Here is a 19,697-nt window from a genome sequence, read left to right as displayed (position 1 = left end):
CCAAAGCATCATATAAAATAAAAAACTTCAAAAGTTTCCAGTTCTAGTGTTCTCATTTTCTCAATTTGACTCTCCCTAAAACCACCTTCACTCAAATTTCCCTATAATACTTGCTCTCACAAAAAAGTCCATTTTCTTCTTGCAAAGCCATGTTGTGCTAATAACATCAAATTCTTATTCTTTTGAACTATCCCACTACAGCAAGCATCAGTTATATCAGTTTGAGGATCTGTTCAGTTCTCACTTAACTATCTCAGTGAGGAAAATAAACCAAAAAACTCCCAACCTATCACTCCATTTCATTCTTTGCCTTCTGAGAATAATAATAGTCTCCACCATAAATTCAGCTGGATTCAGGACTGTGCATATGCCACAGTAGATTAACACTGCCACAAAATATTTCTACAATTTTTTAATAAATCCTACTGCTATTGAATCTCATAAGGCTTTTTTTGGTTTGTTTTTTTTGTTTGTTTGTTTGTTTGTTTGGGGGGGGGTGGTCCCCCCCTCCCCTTCTTCTGGCACCAAGACTTGGGTCCCTGTGCATCCCACTCAGTAATTCTACAAAACCCTAAAGAACTACCTAAGGCAGGTCAATTTGATGACTGTTGAAGATAGAGAAAATGCAGAGTACGACACATGCTATTTTAGAGTAATAGTTTTCTTCAAGTGCATATTCAGTTAACAGAAACCCAGGTCTGGCATAGACATGGGCCTATCTATACTCACTATGTGCAGCTGCAGAAAATCACCAAGCCCAGGGGCACTGTCAATCCGAACAAGAATGCCATCCTTCACTGTTGTGCTGAAGCCCACAGCAAGACGGTCTGTCCTTGTGCTTGGTCTGTCATTAGCTGGCCAGGTGTACAGGATGAGACCTCCACTCTTCCCAAATATATATGTGGCACCAGCTGCAAAACACAAGATCAAAGAAAAAAGTATTAGTTACCCATTTCATTTATTTATTTGCCAACTCTGGTAATAAACGCTATGACTCCTGAGAGGAAAAATATAAGCAAGCGTATGCTTTCATTAAAGGGGTGAAATTAATGCCTTTTGCGGGCCAGGGTACTGATAGCACACAAAGAAGGCTCCAGAAAAATTGAGTAGATGATGGAAATATATTTCCAGACTCAACCAGGTAACAGAAGAGGACAACATGTACTAAAATCCTTCTATTTTGTGGCAAATGACACTGTGAGCAGTCTTTGATATTGGAATTGATTCCATATGTGTTATAAGACAAGCATGAAATGGTGCTTTAGACTGCCCTCTCCAACTTGCACATGTTTCTTCCTTCTAAAAAATGGGAAGTTTTCCTTCATAGAGCAATGGCTCTGGAGTGCTAGACACTTTTTCTGATGGAAGGAGATATGAAGGTGAAACATCTTTTTTATCAGACAAAACGTACCTGTTCCTTCACCATTAGCCTTGCACCATTAGACTCGGTAACAGACAGTGCAATTTCCTCCGTATGGAAAGTTCATCCTTCAAATGAGCACGGACTCAAGACTCACAAACACTTCCAGAGAGTAATCTAAATGTGCATGTAAGTTATTCAAAACATCCTCATCTTCCTACACACATCACAGCAGGGGAACTACAAACAAACAAGCAAGCTTCCTCTTAAGGTATAAATCACTCAGGAAATTTCTTCTGTATACAACCTGATTAAGTACGTTTTATTAGTTCCTAAATAAAGACAAGCAGCATTTAAGGTAAAGATAAGCAAAGAGCTTATCAAGAACGAATGATTTGATAAGTGCTAATATCCAAGACAATGCCAGATAGGACACTGCTGTTGGGGGAAAAAACAACAAGCCACAGCTGTTTCAGAAGCATGGGATTCAAAGGGAATATCTGGCAGCTCTCCTCGAGGCTGGACTTGTCTTCAGCTGAAGACTATTCACGCATAGTGAGAGACTATCCTTTTCTCAAAACTTCCAAAGATTTTTGGATATCTAGTCCACATATTTCCAGCCCTGTTTGTCTTTACAGTGAGCCTGGGAATCTGTTCCTTGACCTTGTTTTTAAGGACAACACCAAACCTCTCCAAAGCTGAACACTGTCCTCCCACATTCACGAGGACCTTCTGAGCTGAGCAAGACAGACACGCAAGTGAGGAATTATTGTCACAGAAGAGGAAGCTGAGAAGCGGAAGCGTTTGGAGTTCACATTCTGACTTGTACTCAACAATCTGGGTTAGGAGCAGGATTTTATAACTCAGCAGTTATAAAATCAGCCCCTGAGCTTCTTGGAAAATACAGCTAAAATTGCTGTCCTAGACCCAAATCTACAGGCAAGCCAGGAACAACACTGCCCAATGCTTCAGCCACATACTGCACCTCATTTTCTGAGCACTATCACAACAGGTCACAAGCTACAGAATAGTAAGCAAAAAACCCCAGATCCCATTACTGCATCAGGGATGAAATATCTGTAGAAAGTACAGGCAGTTACTGGGTACATTTTCTAATCTGAGTGAAACCACAACTGATGGTCTTTTTTTTTCCTTTTTCCTCCATGTACCAACCAGCAACATGTACCAAGCAACTCTGAACAGAGTAAATGTAGTTAGATACAGAAACAGGTAGGATCATATATGAGTAACTTCTACACTTGCCTACAAAGCTACAGCTCCACTAAAGCTCTTTATGACCCAAATTCCAAATAAATACCACACATTAGTAGAAATAATTGATACACTTCACCCTCACTTAAGAGGCTTCCTCTAGACATCTCAGCACACATTACCAAAACAGACATCAAAAACTCAGGCACACAGAAAGGAAATGATTCGTGAACAGCCGACTCAATGACAGAGTGAAAATGAATCCATGTTTCTTTCCTGCCAGGTCTGTGCATACCCACCACAACATACCCTCAGTAAATTTAAACAAATGTGGCTGAAATCAGGGTTAGATAGGAAATTTCACTCATAATTCTGAATTAACAGAAGAGAACATTGGCATTCTGGAACCGTGCACATATATAATTTCAGTTTCATAAAGATTAATTTTACAGACTGAACTCTATCTTCTTATTCAGCTTTGAACTCAAGATGGAGGGTGCACGACTATTGCAAAATATGTAGAAAGGGGTTTTGTTTGTCTGTTTAAATGCATCCCCAACTGTATCGGTAACCTCTTGGTTAGAGAGATAGTTGGAAACAACTGGGTAGTGAATTATCTGTCTTCCCCCCATACACATGTATACCAACAGCCCACTATAAACTACATTACAAGTATTCTCCTTCAGTTTATTCTAAAAGTTGTGGGTATTTTCATTACAGACTAAAACAAGGCATAGCAACGTGTTAAGCAAAACAAGATTAGTTTACTCATTGTTGATAGCTTCATAGATTAAAATCCACTTTCCAAAATTATTCTCACTTGAATTGCAAGTTCTCCTCCTTTTCTTTGTACTGGTTATCAGGTCCTTCAGCAGCAAAGACAAGCTTGGAAGAGAGTTCTTCACTATTTATGAAGACAGGTGATTTCTTCGCCTCTCTAAGAGCCATTTGGCTGCAGGTAGAGCATGTCAGTGCTCCTGTGAGCATCAATTAGAACCAATTATGTCTTCATAGGCCTGTCATGTGACTTAACTGCTTAACAGAGCTCATTTTCTCCTCACAGAACATAGATTTTGCTTCTAGGCCTAACCTGAAGATATCCAGTACTTTGGGTTTGTGCACAAAGATCATTCAGAGGTAACAACCAGAACAGCACTGCCAAACTAATCTGTTAACAGAAGCCTAGTGGCCAGCAGTTGTTTCCTTATTGTCCAGGTCAGAATTATCTGCATAATGACAGATGGGCCACTTCCTTTACGTGTGTGTAGCTGAATACACAGCAATGGGTACATCAATGTCCCTTCCCTTTCCCACCTTTTTGAGGGTACACAGGATACCCATTGACTTGTTTGGAAAGGGATGACATACTAACATCGTGCCAGTACCACTTTTTCCCCAAAATTATGAACAAAATAGCCACTCCAGCCTACAAACACAAGGTGCAAATGTCAAGTAAAAGTGGAAGAGGAAAGATAACAAGAGTTGCTAGCACATTGCGATCACACTAAAAAAAAAGAAAAAAAAAAAAGAACAAACAACAAAAAACCCCAAAGCGTAACACAAACACACTTGACTTAAATGCTTCTATTTGACTGCAGCAACCAGGAGTTTATGGAATTTGAAATTCCAAGAGAACTGAATAAGACAAACAGTAGCATTACAACCCTGTACTTCAGAAAAGGAGATTTCAGCTTCACCAGAACTTGACAAGGCCTTGTCTACCTGGTTGGCCTTGCTTTAAGTTGGTGTGAGTGAGCTGGTTGGATTAGTCTACCCCCAGTGGTCCCTTCTGATCTTAAATTGATAACTATCCTTTCTTCGCGGTGTTGCAGGGAATTTAGAGTAATTAAATGAAGAACTTGGTTTAAAAAAAAAGCTGATGAAATGAAAGTCTGTTCAGCTTGAGATCTTCTCATTGCACCTAAGCTTTGTTACAGACCTCTCTATTACACAAAAGCACATTTTTTTCCCAAGACACTTTCTATTCAAGACAGAAAATGGATAATACACTGTTAATGAGCAGCCACTTGATATTTAGTTTTTCCTCATTGTTCAAGGTTTATGTACTGCCTTTAATAAATACAACACCAACTGTGCCCTGAAAATAGAAAAGTCTGAGGGACTGATTAATTCCATTGTATTTATTGTTACAGTGTTTCACCACTTCAACTATTTAACACTAACTTCAACCTATACTGTGCAAAAAAAGAAAAAAAATAAAATCAAAGATATGAGTGTAAAAATTTATTTTCCCAGTCAGCTATGAGAAATCCCACTTCTCACAGAGCCCTGGGCCAGATTTACTGTACTGACATGTGAGAAAAAATGGGAACAGAATATGTTCAGCTACTCTACTGGGATGCTGTATGCAAAATTTGGTCAGCATTAGGAGCTCAGAGAAGAAATATTTGGTGAGTGAACACTCCCTACAGATTTAAGCTACTAGGATGCCATTACATGTTTAGCATACACAAAGCTTATACACTCATAAACGTACAGTTTGGCAGAGTGGCAGTTGACTTCTCCCAGAAATGACATAACTTGTAACTATAACTTATAACTTTGACGTTTAGAGATCTAAACATCAGAGAGATGGATATATTGCAACACACACGACAATGCCGTTATTTAAAGTCTGCACATCTAGCTTTGGCAAATTATGTATTTGCTAGCTATATTCATGGACAGAGCTGTTAAGATCATTCAGTTTCAGTCAAAACAAAATAGTTTGAAGGAAACACTCCTTACAGAAAATTCCTAACAGAAAAGTTATAAGCAATGTTATAAGCCACAGCAAATAAAGCCTCCTAGTGAGTTGTGCTAAGAAACATATAGTTGAAGTTGGCACCACCACCTATAATTTTAAATCAGTTATCACCGTTTCCTCATCATCGCCCAAAGACATCAAAAACCTATCTTAAGGAAGAGTATCCTTCAATCAACACAGTACAACTGCAGCAGGCTGTATCCTGCCTAAAACTAATCCTGTAAAGCAGTAGAAAACAAGTCTGTCACATCTGCACAAGATATGAATTCCTTTGTGCCTTGGGGATCCTGTGAATCTCCCCACATTAAATATTCTATTGCAAATTCTCTATTTGCATCTACTAAGCCATCAAGAGCCTGTTTTGCCTCAGCTACAACACAGTACACACACTCGTTTCCCTGTGGCCAGGAAAATGCAATATTTGGCAGGTATTATAGCAATGTTTATACATTGAAGGGTTAACTGCAGCAACCGTGCACTGGGATGTAAGTATGAGTTTAACATGCTACAAATGCTATAGTTCAGATTTTTACAACTAAAAAGTACCTTTAGGATTAAAATTATGAGGTACCCAGACCAATTTAAAAGCTACAATAATTACTTGAGTTAACACCAAAATTTATGACCAGAATCCTGCATCCCTTTGTGACAACACTGTCGTGGGCAAAACAATCTCAACTGGGATAATCTCACTTAATTGGTTTTATTGACAATTAACATAAACTTTTAATTACTGATTCAGGCATTGGGAAACAAAGGCAACACACAATTAAACAAACACTTAGGGAAAGTTCCTTTCCTTCCCCTTCCCTAAGCTCAACTGCAGTCCACCAGCTTTCCTCCCCCTTCCTAATCTCCCCTCCCTCTGGGCCGTAGTGAGACAACAGGCGGTGCAGGAGGTCAAGGTCAGTGCATGGAGGTTTCTTTCCACCATTCCTTGATTCCTACTTACTTTCTGTGCTCCAGGATGGGTTATCCATGAACTGCAGCTCCTCTCAGGGGTGTTCCTGCTCCTGCATGGGTCTCCCACAGGCCCCCATCCCTCAGGGGTGTCCCAGCTCTGGCACAGGTCACTGACAGGCCCAGTTCCTTTGAGAGCATCCCTGCTTTGGGCTGCCCCTCAGAGGCATGCTTCATCCAACACAGAGTACCTCCTTTCAAAAGAGTGCATCTCCAGCATGTCCCCAGCAATGTCCCCTTCCACGTGCTTCTCCCTCAGCCTTCTTCCATGTCCCCTCCTCCTTCTCCTTTGGTGACACCTCCCTTCGTGCATCCTCCCGTGAGCCCTCCCGTGCCACCTCCTGTGTCTCCTGCCCCCAGTAGCTATTGCCTTTTCTTAAATGTGTCCAAGCAGCAGCACCATGTGCTCCTCTGACAGGTTGAAGTTCTGGCATGTGCTAGGTTGTTTTCATCCATGCCAGAGCTGGCTGTAACCGCACAGGGTGGGTCACAGCCTCCTCCAACACTCGGTGCTTTCCAGCCCCCTGCCGCTCACGGCCCAATAAAACATAAATACACTGATTGTGGTGATAATTCGCAAAAAACCATGAGGTATGTAAACTTAATGATAACAACTTCCCACCTAAAATAACATGCAAGACAAGGCATATGCCTCTCCCTCAATTATTATGTCTTTAATCTCTTGCATAGAATTCTTAAAAGTATAGTTATTTTACTTCTCAACATTTTTGTAAAAGGACTAGAAACTTATCTTTACATTCCTCAGGGGAGAAATGGAAGACACACAATTTTTAAAGTCAAAGACTTGTAAGTATACATACAAAAGAACCCTACTGCATTTTCCTTACCCGTTGCTTGTTTTTCTTGGACTTTCCTCGCCACCTCCCATTTTGTGCCTATTTTATGGTCCTGCTGTATTTTCTGCTTAGTCCAGTAGTTCTGATGAGTCTCTTGGGGTATTTCATATGCTGGTGTAAAGGTCCTACCACGTTTATTAATAATCATAACCTTCTGCTCTCTAACAAGAAGCTATCAGTTCAACTACAGGAAAATTTGTGATGATGGCATTTTGCTCTTCTTTCTTGGCAGAAAACTGAAATTTAGGTTATTTTCAAGAAGTAATGTTGTTAAAGGATGGAATCAGTAACATGCTGTACATGACCACAGGTTACATGAGTAAAACAAGACCCAGTTCACATCACAAAGGAAACCTTGGTAGCACCTTTAAGTAGCAGCCCTTTATTCATCAGCCCTTTAAAGGGGTAATTAAATAATAGAGACCTGATAGTTTACGCAGACATTCAAAAATTCCCACAAAGTCTCAATAAGAAAAGGTGGAAGGTTTGACAAACTCACAGAAATAAGAAAAATTAAGTAATGGTGACCCTTATCTCATTGTACCTGGACTAGGCAGTTCATTTACTATTTCCTTCACCAGAAAAGGCACTAGTAAAGGAATGCAGGTTAGAATACTGGCATGAAAGCAAGTGAGAAGAGATCGGGCATACATCTGCAGAAACTCAGTAAGGAGATGAAATTTGCTGCAGCAGGAACCATCATTATTTGGTCACGTAATGAAAAAGCAGTTCCCAAAAACATGGTATATAGAGAGCTATTCTGCCCTAGCAAGCGGAGATCAACAAAGCAACAAGGAAGAGCAGCTAAGACCAATTTCTGTTCTAATAGAAAACTCTGATAAAACAGATTGGAGATTTTGCCTGAAATCTGATCGGATTAATCTAATCGCTGCCACCAAAATTAAGGTCTCTCCATATGTTCACAACTTAAGGTAAATTGCATATTTGACAACTCAGTTTCCAGTCTGAACAACAGTGGCACAGCTCTTCAGGCCTGAACTTGGTCCGACAGTTCAACATCTTACTTATTTATGCTTGCTACACTCCTGAGGAAAAATGAGCCATGCTTTGAACACCAGCTCTAAGGGGGAGTTAAAGCGAACAATACAGATTGCACAAACCAGAAAAGAGCACCAGAACTTTCAAATGGCTTCTGAGTATTTATTGCTCCCCAGAAGTTTATCACACTGCAACACAGACAATAAAACATCAGTTGATACCTGTACACTGTCAAAATGACGTGCATTCACTGAGTAAAAAAATGAAGTTTCTGAGAGTTGTTTTTCCAACTTAACTCCTTCTGGCCACATCAAATAGACCATGCATGGTGTGCAACTCCAAATTGCCTCTAAATGAATTTCTTAGGAGTAAAAAGACTGAAAGAGTAACAAAAGAGTATTCTGAGGACAGTAAAAGAAATGCAACAGTGTCCACATGCGTTAAGAACAACAGTGGTAAAAATAGAGAAATCATCCATGCTGTTCAGGAGTATATGGCAAAACTAGTTAAAAACTTTACCTGGCATCATTACTTGAAATCACTTAAACTGGGTCAACTCTAGGTGTGCTGGAACATCTATATTGTCTAGAGATGACCTAACAGGTGTTTCCCATTTCCAGCTTCTGTGTTTTTTGGTTGATTTTTTTTTTTTAAAATTACTCCTATGGGTGTTGTCCACTAAATGCACTGCATACAGGTTCTTTGCCTCTCTGTTACATTAGATGCATGATAATGTTTCCAGCTACCATTGTCAAATAAATTATGAATGGAGGAAAAAAGATATCAAAAGAGAAGTGATCTGACTGAATTTAAGATTCATAAATGGGTTTAGGATTAAAAGAAAGAAATTAACAGCACTAGTACCAAGTAGTGTTCCAGTCCCATTTCTCCTGCCCTTCCATATTTACCAAGGCATCAGTCTTGACAGCAGCTATTCTTCCTTCTCCAGTTATCAGCTGTCATCCAGTTGCCGTCAGTCTTAAACTGCAACTACACTGTTATCTTAATCTTTATTTTACTCCTCCCTCTTCCTATCTCATTTCATGTCACACCAAATAAAAAAGTTCTTAGACGAAAGAATGAATCAGAGCTCAGGAAGCAAAAAACGACACCCCCCCTGCCTTCATGCATACACGCCAATGTTCTTACAGTATATGGAATGATCTGCAATATCAGGATATCCCAGGGACACCTTTGAGTTACTGCCACTCAATCAGACACATCAAGAAATGGAAGCCTAGTCAAAACTGAGTATCATCAATCAGAACAGAAAGTCTTACTCCTCCTTCTCCTAAAGACCGCCTCTGGCACTTGCACATCTCTGTGGCCCAGTTGCTGTGTTTTCCACACTCCAACTTTAAAAGGTCTATTAATACAAACACCTGCTTGATAAAAAAAAAAAAAAAAGAGAGAGAGGGGGATGGTGTGAAAAAGGTTACAGAGGAACTAATCATCATCATCTGGCTCACTTGACCATTCCATCACAGGATCCTTCCTAGGAGAAAACAAAGACAGACCTGATGCTTTTATGACACGACTGCTGAAACATCCTTTTATTTATCAAGAGCTTTAAATTGCCTAAGAAAGAAGAAAACTTAAAGCCCTGAAAAATGTAAAGCTTCCAGTCTAATCCTCAAAAAACCCCAAGTTTCTGTGCTTAAAAGGAGTTTTCACGAACTAGCTCTTTTTCCTTTCAGGATGCTCGATCTTCTCTTGACAAACCCTCTGAGACCCAGATTGAACACCATACTCATCTCACATCTCAAAAAGCAGACATTGTTTGACATGAAACTGAAATTCCTTTCCTGCTTTAAAATATGAAGGAGCTGCTTCTCTACAAAAAGGAGGAGTTAGAAAATCTGTAAGACCAACACAAAATGGAAGCAGCAATTTGGATCACGCCTGCTTTCTGTGTTTGTCTTTTTTAATGACAGCAAATTAATACGAGTCACTTTACTCCCAGTATGTGTGCATCAGCCAACGATCGGATCAGACAGTATGCTACTTCTTATTAGTTACACTGCATTAAAAAGGTTGGAAGAGGAAAAGGGGGAGAGCAAGGGAGTGTTCCTAGAACTACTAGAAGGTCCAAGATAGCTTACGCTTGAACTACAGATTTCTCTAAACCTGGGATACTGGGAAGATTGAGTTTTTTTCCCAAATGTGAATTTGCCATGAAGCATGTTGGGGGTGTTTATCATCTCAGAAGGAATTTAGGGATTAGCTGCTGACTAAAATGGACCCAAGATGACCATAGGCATACAAACTTAAACGTAACAGATTGCAACTAGGAAAATATTTCAGTAATATCTTAATTTATAATATAACAACATAATTGGTCAGACAAAAATCTGGCTAGTTCATTGTCACATCTTCAGCACTGATCCTAAGTGGACACCCCGGGAAAACTAAGAGCAGAGCAAAGTGTATTTCCTTAAAGTACACACCCAGACTATGAGCCTTTTCAGCAATTAACTCAGCCTCATGTGGTTTGTTTACACAGTAATCCCAAAGAGACCTTATTTCCAAGTACTTATCCAGTCTCTCCTTGAATACATTTAGAAGTTTTGCATTCACAGTAATGACTTACAAACCTTTAGTAATGACGCACACAAATATGCCACTGACGTAGCAAGCTAAACACTAGCCAGCTGGGGGCCCCATCAGCAAAAGCAGCCTACAGCATCCTTTATTAACAGGACAATAGCCTGTTAATAGGTGAAGTGATTATTCCCCTTTACTCAGTGCTTGTTAGACTGCATCTAGAACAACGCATCTAGTTTTGGATTGACAAACTGGAGCAAGTTCAATGAAGAGCCACGAAGACAGTCAGGTGGCTGAAGTGCCTGCCTTGTGAGGAAAGGGCAAAGGATTTGGGCTTGTTCAGCCTGAAGATGACACAACTTCAAGGGACCTAAGAGCAGTCTCACAGCACCTGCAAGGAGGTTATTTAGAAGACAAAGGCAGGCTCTTCACAGTGGTGCACAGCTGGAGAACAGGATGCAATAGGCATAGTTTGAAGTGAGAGAATCTGACTTGATAGAAGAAAAAAGTGTTCTCCTCACAAGGACAGACAGGCAGTCAAACAGGTTGCCCAAGGAGATTCTGGAGTCTCTGTGTGTGGACGTTTTCAAGATCTGGCTACAGAAAACCCCAAGCAACCTGATCTGACCTCACAGCTGACCCTGCTCTAAGCAGGGGTTTGGACTATAAACTTCTTGAGGTCTCCAGCCCAAGTGCAGAAGAATCACCTTTTTGTGTGAAGAATCACCTTTTTTTATACTTGCCCTTGCTAAATAGATTATGTGTTCCCTAGTTCTTGTACTGGAAGACATAGTAATCTGTCCCTATACCTATCCTCTCAGTGCCAACCTTGCCTTGCAGACTTTTATCATACCACCCCCCTCAGCCTTTAAGTCATCTCTTTCAGTAAAGAGACCAGTTGTGTCATCAAATTCAGCCCCCACAGCTTTAGGCAGCCAGTGAAAAGGTCCACAAGGATAATTCCTTCAGGTCTTTTTTTTTTTTTAAAAAAAAATCCTACCAAAACCCCACACTGCTCATAACAAATATAGAACTTTCATTACAGAAAGACAAAAGGCTTAAAACCACAATGCACCAGAAGAAGAGATCAAAAGAAACTATGAACACTACAGCTGAAATGTGAAATTTGCTGGGTAGAAGTGCCCAGAAAACTGTGCCCAGTTACTGTGACCCTTGCAGGACATGTTTACTGGGGTCAAAGTTATCCACCACCTGGAAAGAGACTTCATTAAGTGCAACTGTGACTAAGTTCAGTAAAGGTAGATGGAAGTATTTCTTAGTTGCATTCTGCTGCCAAAGAGGATCTGGAATTTGGATGCAATTTCTTATTTCTTGGTATTTCCTGATAAAAGAGCACACGGAGAGGATGTCCTTGGAGAAGTCCAGAAGGCAGCATGCAATACTGAGACTACTGTTAGCAATGAGAAGCACAGCAGGATTCATAGCTCATTTGGGGCTTGGGGGAAGAATAGGGATGTTAGTTCACTACAGTTTTACAGAATCTGAATGGTAACAAAATGGCCTAGATACAGGTCAGGATGGATGGAGACCAAACTATTACTATTGATCTCAGCCCATTAAACTCTCCTCCAAAGAAACTCTTTCTAGTCTCGATCCTTAAGCTATGGTTTATTCCATTAAAACAAATAAACCATCAGGAAAAAAACCAACAAAGTCACAAAGACAACCACTGTTCCATCAGTTTCATTTAGTAACTTCAAGTTTAAGTGGCATAACCTCTTGCGTGGCCAGTTTGCAGCCCACAATGTTTTGTTTGTTTTATGTGTAGGTAATCCTTCATTCTTCCTTACGTACCTGGTCATATTTCCTTAGTCATAGGTATTAAAACAGAAAATACCTTTACAGCCTTCACTGCAGGAGATCAAACCCAAATTTTCAGGCTTGAATACTAAAAAGAGTTGGTCCAGAAATATTGCCTATTAGATATTCATCAGAGCTCCAGAAGGTAAGAGTTTTACCAAATCTCACATGCTAAATCAGCAGCAGAGTTGGGAATAGGAAGCAGCTTTTCCGAGATCTAACCTTTTGCTGGCCATTAGCATTTCAGCAGCATGCTTTTGAAATAAACTTCTTGATCTAGCACCACTTGCCATCCTTTGGTTCACATCAGAGCAGTCTCAAGAGTACACAAGCTTGACTCATTTCAAATAAAACTAAACTGGAAGATGCAATCCAGCTGTTAACAAGTAACTAGTCTATAAGACCAGACTAGAGCTAGTCTAAAGTAAAACTTCAGAAGTAAAATGCTTACAGGATGGATCTCAGGTCCTTGGTACTAAATTTCATTCTGAAAACGCACTCTCATGCTGCTTGCTACTGTAGACGCAGCCTAGTCTTCTAGGACTAAATGAGGCTGGTTTGGTCTACCAAGGAAACAAACTCAGAGTTTTGAGCTTTTTGACCTTACTTCAAATATGACATTGTCCCTCACAACTACTGGAAGGCCAGTGATGAGAAGAAATGCATTTATAGGAGCTTACCATTCCCAAGGTTCTCTAACCTTCCCCAAGGTCACACAGTGGGAGTGCAAAACCAAAAAATATCCTGAGCTAGTAATACTGCATACAAACTATTCTGTAAATGATATGCAGCTTTTCTTGCTATTGCCTCCTCTTCTTGCCACCATGAAAGGACAGCCACCATTAGGAGAGGTGGACATAAGTGAGCGTTATACAGGCAATCTGTTGAAAGGTACCAGAGTTATATGCCAGAGTAAAAGACAAGTGTAATGGTTGTTTAATCATTCTCACCATGAAGTGCCAATTCTTTAGTCTCTTATGACATTCATGAATGATGCAGAGGGCTAGCATGATGAATGCTGAGCAATTCCCACTGACAGATACTTTCAGAGAATTTATATCCTTCTCGCACTCCCAGGACAAAAGGGCTCTTGAGCTGAGTTATCATTTGTTCCATGAGAGGATTTACAGTCTTGCCAGCAACTCCTTTTACCTTACTCTATAAAACGTTTATTTTGATATACTGATTGTGATCATTCAAGAACAACTGTATCTGAAGAAAGTCAGCAGGGGAGAGAAAAAGCAGAGTGGCTCTGAATAACTTGCTTACCTTGACCTGGGACTTTGTTCCCCTCAGCCAGTTTGCTTTGTCTTTGGTATCAGCTCTTTCCCAGCATCCTCTGCTATCCCAATTACAAACATAATGTCACTCAAGGGAGACATCTAATCTTCCATGCCTGGCTACCCTTCTTCAAGGCAAAAGATGAAGTTTAGCCACAAACCCACCCACCCTAGTCCTTTCTTATCATTTCACTAGAAAGTGCCTCAGCATCACAGTTTTTATACCACACTGGAGTGGCCTCCATCTTACAGCTACACACAGCAACAGCTCCTGCCATGGGATTCAGTAGCAAAGCTGCACCTGGGCCTTATCCAGAGGAACAGGGTGATATAGGCACACAACACCACAGCCCCAACAGTACTGGGTGACTAAGATATTCCCATTGCCATGACAAACACATCGCCATCAAACATGGATTGCATGAGGCATTTTGGCTTGCAAAAAAGTCCTCTAGCAGAGGCAACCAAGAACTCTTAAGACTTTGATATTCAGCCACTCTCCAGAAGTTTCTCCATCACTATTGTTTCCTGAGAAGTTCAGCAGTTACAATCTAGACTAAAACACATCATCACCTGAGAGGCCCTGCGTCTAAGGCATTAGTTGCATGGAGCAATAGCATGTGTCACACAAGTGTGGATAATGAAAAGGCTGTGGGCTGATGACATTGATCTAATGATGGCAGCAATTTCTCTACACTTCATTTTAAAAGTATTAGGTGACTTCAGGCAAAGAAACAGTAAGTTTTTATGAATATTACAGATAATATCCATAATATTCTCACAGAGAAGGCTATTGTCTTTTCTTACACATTTTAAATATGCTTTAACACTACATTTTTGCATCTGTATGCAGTATTTGATTTTAAATGCCCTGGCATTTCCTATTCTTGAAGAGGGCCTATAGAAACTAAGAAGAGGAACTTAACTTGCTTGCCTTTGAAATTATTCTATCATTATCTTTAAAGGTAATGCACCACATCACCACACAGTGCTAAGGTAGACCAGTGACAGATGCTACCCAAACACCTATCTATACATGGAGAAGGGACTTCTGAGAGGAGTGAACCATATGGTACTTCATGAATATTGGTAAGAAGTTTTAGAGAGAGAAGTTTAATTAATAAGGCTGAGGAAACAGCTAAAAATGGGCAGGCCATGTCCTCCTAACCTCATCTCCTACTCCCACCGAGAAACTTTGATTAAAATTGATAAAGACTTCCTTCAGTCATATTTCAAGTGTCTATTAATCTCCATCTCTGCAAGCACTGAACCTCAATATTTTAGTTTCAGTCTCTATTGCTTTATTGTGAATTGCCAGCTGTAGTCCCAATAAAGCATTTAATTACTATAGTATTTATTGGGAGAAAACACAGGGAAGAGTTCTCTTTTGGGTACACCTTCCAGGGTGCCAAAGACACACAATTCTACAGAAAGCTCAGTTCTGTACTCCCTAAAGGGGAAAAAAATCTCTCTCAAATAAGCTGGAAAAATAAATCCCAGTCTATCTTTTTTTTTCTCTCCTGCACTGTAAATGCAAACTATTGATTTACCTCTAGCTCTTTCATGCCTTTCACACGCTTCAATAATACAGAGGATTTGTTCTTCATCCTTTCATCTCCAGGCCTGGAATGCCTCTTAAGCCCTGCGTTAAGGGTCAGTCATTCTTCCTCAGACTACAGCACTTGCATCCTACAGAGCTCTACAGGTGACAGCTAGAGAGGCATGCAAGTAGCACATAATCACTTACATCCTGACTTCTTTGGAAGGTGAGAAAGACAGACAGATGAAATTTTTATAAAGCCTAGTTTTTCAAATTTTTGATCATTTATGTTTGGACTTTTAGAACCATTCTTCTGAATGCAATATAACAACAGTAAAATATGGATAAAAAGTAATTTCTAATGCCTGCACCTTGCATGACGTTGAACTGACAGCACTGAATAATTCTGATGGCTCAACCATCAGAAACCATAACTTCATACTCCCATAGAAAACAGAGAACATGTTGGCCTTCTCAGCACAAATGCCTAGAAACAAAGAACCATCAAATAATTGGAAGGAACCTGTAGAGGTCACGTAGTTTCCCTCTCCTCCAACTCAAAGCAAGGCCGATGAGATCAGATTGCTTAGAAATTTCTCCAGTTGAGTTTTGAATATCCTAAAGAAAGGACATTCAACAACTTCTTTGCTGGCAACCAGTTTCAGTGTTTTACCACCCTACTATTTAAATCACACTGTTCCACATTCACATCTTGTGCCCATTGCTTCTCATACTATTGCTGCAAGTCTCCAGGAAGAGTCTTCTCTATAAACTCCTAGTCTGGTAGTTAAAAACAACAATAGTATTTCAGCAGAATAACAGCAGAATCTGCTCCTGAGCTATACAATTAGCTAACTGTTCCATGAAATACACCAAGTGCTGCTGGTGTTCTGTATACCATAATGCCCTATTTATTGCAAATCCAGAAGAGTGTCTTCCTTCTTGTGGGAATAGGCCTAGACACCCAGTTCTTTGATCTTTTCTCTCATTTTAACTAAGTTGAATGGTCTCTCTTGTGTAGCATACTTGGAGCTACAGGTCAGCTCTTCAGATTTAGGTGTTCTGCTCCAAATCCAACTCACAACTCTGCTCCTTTGTTCTAGAGAATAAGATTAGTACAGAATTGTTTTTGCTTTTCCATAAGAGAATGCTGTTACAAAATACTCGCAAAGCCTGTGGGAGCTGTGGTTTCTTCAGGGAAGTCTTTCTTACATGTCATTCCGACAGCTATATCTCCCCTTCAGTACTACTAAATGTACTGGAATTCATACTTAGAGCAGAAAGCAAATTCCAGGAAAAGCCAATTTTCTTTCACTGGTCTCAGAAGCGCAGGCTATTCCATGGGCTCATTTTACTTTGTTCAGAGGTTCACAGGCTATTCTGAAAGGTGGCTTTCATACAGGGAAAACTTTGAAATACTTAACGCACTTGTACATTAATTTATGTCTTTTTACGTACAATCAGTTTCCCTGTCACTTTTGCTAATCCTCAAAGTTATCTATATTTAAACAGGAGCCTCTGGCTTTTATTCTCTCCATTTGATTCTCCCATAAAGTCATAAAATGCTGAATTGATAAGGTGACAATAATTGGCACAACAGAACAGTAAGGTCACAAACAGAAGGAAAGGGAATGTCATTCTGACCTTGCAACAAGTGTAAATCTAAAGCAATTCATCTCAGGTCAGTGACTTAATTCAAGTACATTTAGTTATAAAAGAAACCATGCCCACTGCAGTACTTAAAGGCAGTATTTGCTTGCATCTTATTCACATACAATACCTTCTGTAACATATAGTATTGGGGAAATACTGGGGAAAAATAATCATTGGAAAACTGAAGTCACTGTTACAGAATATGTAAGAACTTCCTCCATCAATCATTCTTCCATGAGAATGTATTCCACATGTACCTGGGATGGATCTTTCTCTTACAAGCCAATCCTCACATGACACTGCCAGAATAGATTTATACAACACACAGCGGAGCAGTGTAAAAGACATTTTTGTCCAGTTGTTTTGGCATTAGGCATAGTCTATCAGCAACCAATTATTGTCATGGTAGAGCAAGAGGAAATTGAAGAATTGCTAGCGCTTACATAGCAGCTAGACCACCCAGTGGAAAAAGCCTAGAAACCAAACATGCAAAAGATCCTCTCTTCTGAGTTAGGACTAGTGGCTACATGCTGTGAGGGAGTTTAAGGCTGTCCTTTGCAAGTTAATTTGCACTGCTGTATCTACAAGCTAAACTACATCAAGCAGAGTGTATAAATAATGCCTCACAGAGGAAAGAACAGAGATTGTGTGCTAGTGAATGCCAAAATAACAGTCTTACTTGTCTCCTTATAGAAGATCAACCAATCCAGGCATTGAGCAACTATAACCACACTGAGTTTGGGCATGATAAGAACTATGGGGTCTACATACATTTCTGTATTCAGTCAGCAAGGACTCAGAAAGTGGCAGCTCTTTTAACTACTGGTGAAAGGAATTGGTATCTCAAGAATCATTAACTATTAACTATCAAGAAGAGTTAATTATTTTCCACCATATTTGCAGATACACTACATTCACTTGTTTTCCATACGCAACGTTACAAAAACAAGCTCTTTGTTGGGTAGAAAAGTATTTTTACATGCCTCTTAGGATCAACTTTGTAGAAACAAAGGAATCAAGATAAAGCATGCCAAGAAAATATCAGCATTAAAAAAAAAAAAAAATTCCCAAAAGCACACATCAGGCTCCCATGACAGTGGGAACTATACACACTTGCCCAACTAACAAAAACACAAGGGCCCTCCCCTACCCCCCACTTTTAACAACATACCAGCATCTTGCTTAACAAGCTCACAGGAAAACATGAATTTCCATTGTCGCTCAGCCCTTACTTTCAGATGTGGAGATTTCCATCACTAGGTACTACATAAATCAAGATACTGCATTTTAGCATGCTTCCTTACTGCAAACATATTGGCGTCATTCTTTTTAATAGAAGCGGAAAGGCTAAAGTAGTCTCCTTCAACAAAAGAGCAAAACTTCCTTTTACTTCTCCAGCAACATTGGCATCATACATTTTTGCACTCATGTTTATTTCTCCTTCCATGGTAACCTTTGTATGCAGAAAGGAAGAATAATCCCAATATTTTCTTCTCCTGATCTTCTCCCATGACATACATCCTCAACAAGACCCATGAGAAGTGAGTTATGAAATGATGGGTAGGGTAAGTAGCATTTAATCAGAGAGAACAGTGCCTGGAAGTTCTTAGTTATGTGTGTATACCACTTAAGCTTGGTCATTGATTAGACTCTCTAGAGACTACTGCAATACAATCTAAACAAAGATATTTCTATTTTAAAATACAACCTTTCCAACATTCTGAAATAAAATTCTTCTTGCTTCTTCTTGCACACAACTCTATTACTGCAGCTCCCATTTTTCCTTTGCTTTTCCTTCTGTTCCTTAGTACATTCATTTGCATCCAGTTTGACATTACAGGGTAGTGTCTCCAATACAGCAATTAGTCATTTGTTTGTTCAGCACTGGCCCAAGGGGATCCTGTTATAACAGGGGTCTTTTGCCTGCCACCACTATACAAACAAATAAGCCGGTCAACACCAGGGTATGTGTCAGTAATGTTGAAGCACGCACGTTTTAAAAGTATGTATTTTTCCATGTTAACTTGAAGTCAATATATGAACCTATTTAAATTTGAGAAGAAGAACAGAAGTGTTGTCTAACCCCACCCTTTTCTGCTCCAGCATAAATTATGCAGAACTAAAGAGACATGATATTTAAATAAGCTATATGTAGAGTATATAGCTTATCTAAGGAGTGGCTTTGAAAGATGCCTGTAGTGAGAAAGGAGATAAACTTTCAAAGTGGCAGCAAAAGGGAACAGCTAGGAGTAATGAGAGGAAACTGGAAGAAAAAAAAAAAAGAAACAAAGAGGTAGTCAGCTGAATATCAAGGGTGACAAAAAAATTAATAATGATGATGAGATCTCTCCATGCTTTTTTTTTTTCCTTCTAGGTCTGAAGCAGACCACCACATAACCATCCTTCTCACTTCAAAGCCATAATACCTAAGCATACCATCAAACTTTCTACAGACCTTTCTAGCGGACACACAAGAAAACTGTCTCACAGAAGTGTCTATGGGCCCCAGAAATCCAGGTCCAACACTACTGTTCCTGGTGACCAATACATATTGCTTTATAACTACTGAAATTTTTATACAGAGCCTGTAACCATGGCATCCCAGCACTGTTCAGATGTGTACTTAAAGTTCTTTTCAAGTGCCAGTTCAAAGAACATCATCACCAATATTTATTCCCCCCCCCCCCTCCTCTCCCTTCACCCC

The 19,697-nt window shown here is 39.8% G+C and overlaps 1 protein-coding gene across 9 annotated transcripts in view; it reads right to left on the bottom strand.

The window, feature by feature from the left end:
- Nucleotides 1–19,697, bottom strand: part of NRXN3 (neurexin 3) — a 984,457-nt gene that overhangs the window by 258,138 nt on the left and 706,622 nt on the right. For all 9 annotated transcript variants that reach the window (XM_010583781.1, XM_010583780.1, XM_010583786.1 and 6 more), the window contains one exon: nt 730–911. In XM_010583781.1, coding sequence (XP_010582083.1) covers nt 730–911 — 182 coding nt within the window. The remainder of the gene's footprint in view (nt 1–729; nt 912–19,697) is intronic.

Source organism: Haliaeetus leucocephalus, unplaced genomic scaffold, assembly GCF_000737465.1.
Source record: "Haliaeetus leucocephalus isolate CR32 unplaced genomic scaffold, Haliaeetus_leucocephalus-4.0 Scaffold932, whole genome shotgun sequence".
Lineage (NCBI taxonomy): Eukaryota > Metazoa > Chordata > Aves > Accipitriformes > Accipitridae > Haliaeetus > Haliaeetus leucocephalus.
This window is presented reverse-complemented; position numbering and strand designations above follow the sequence as displayed.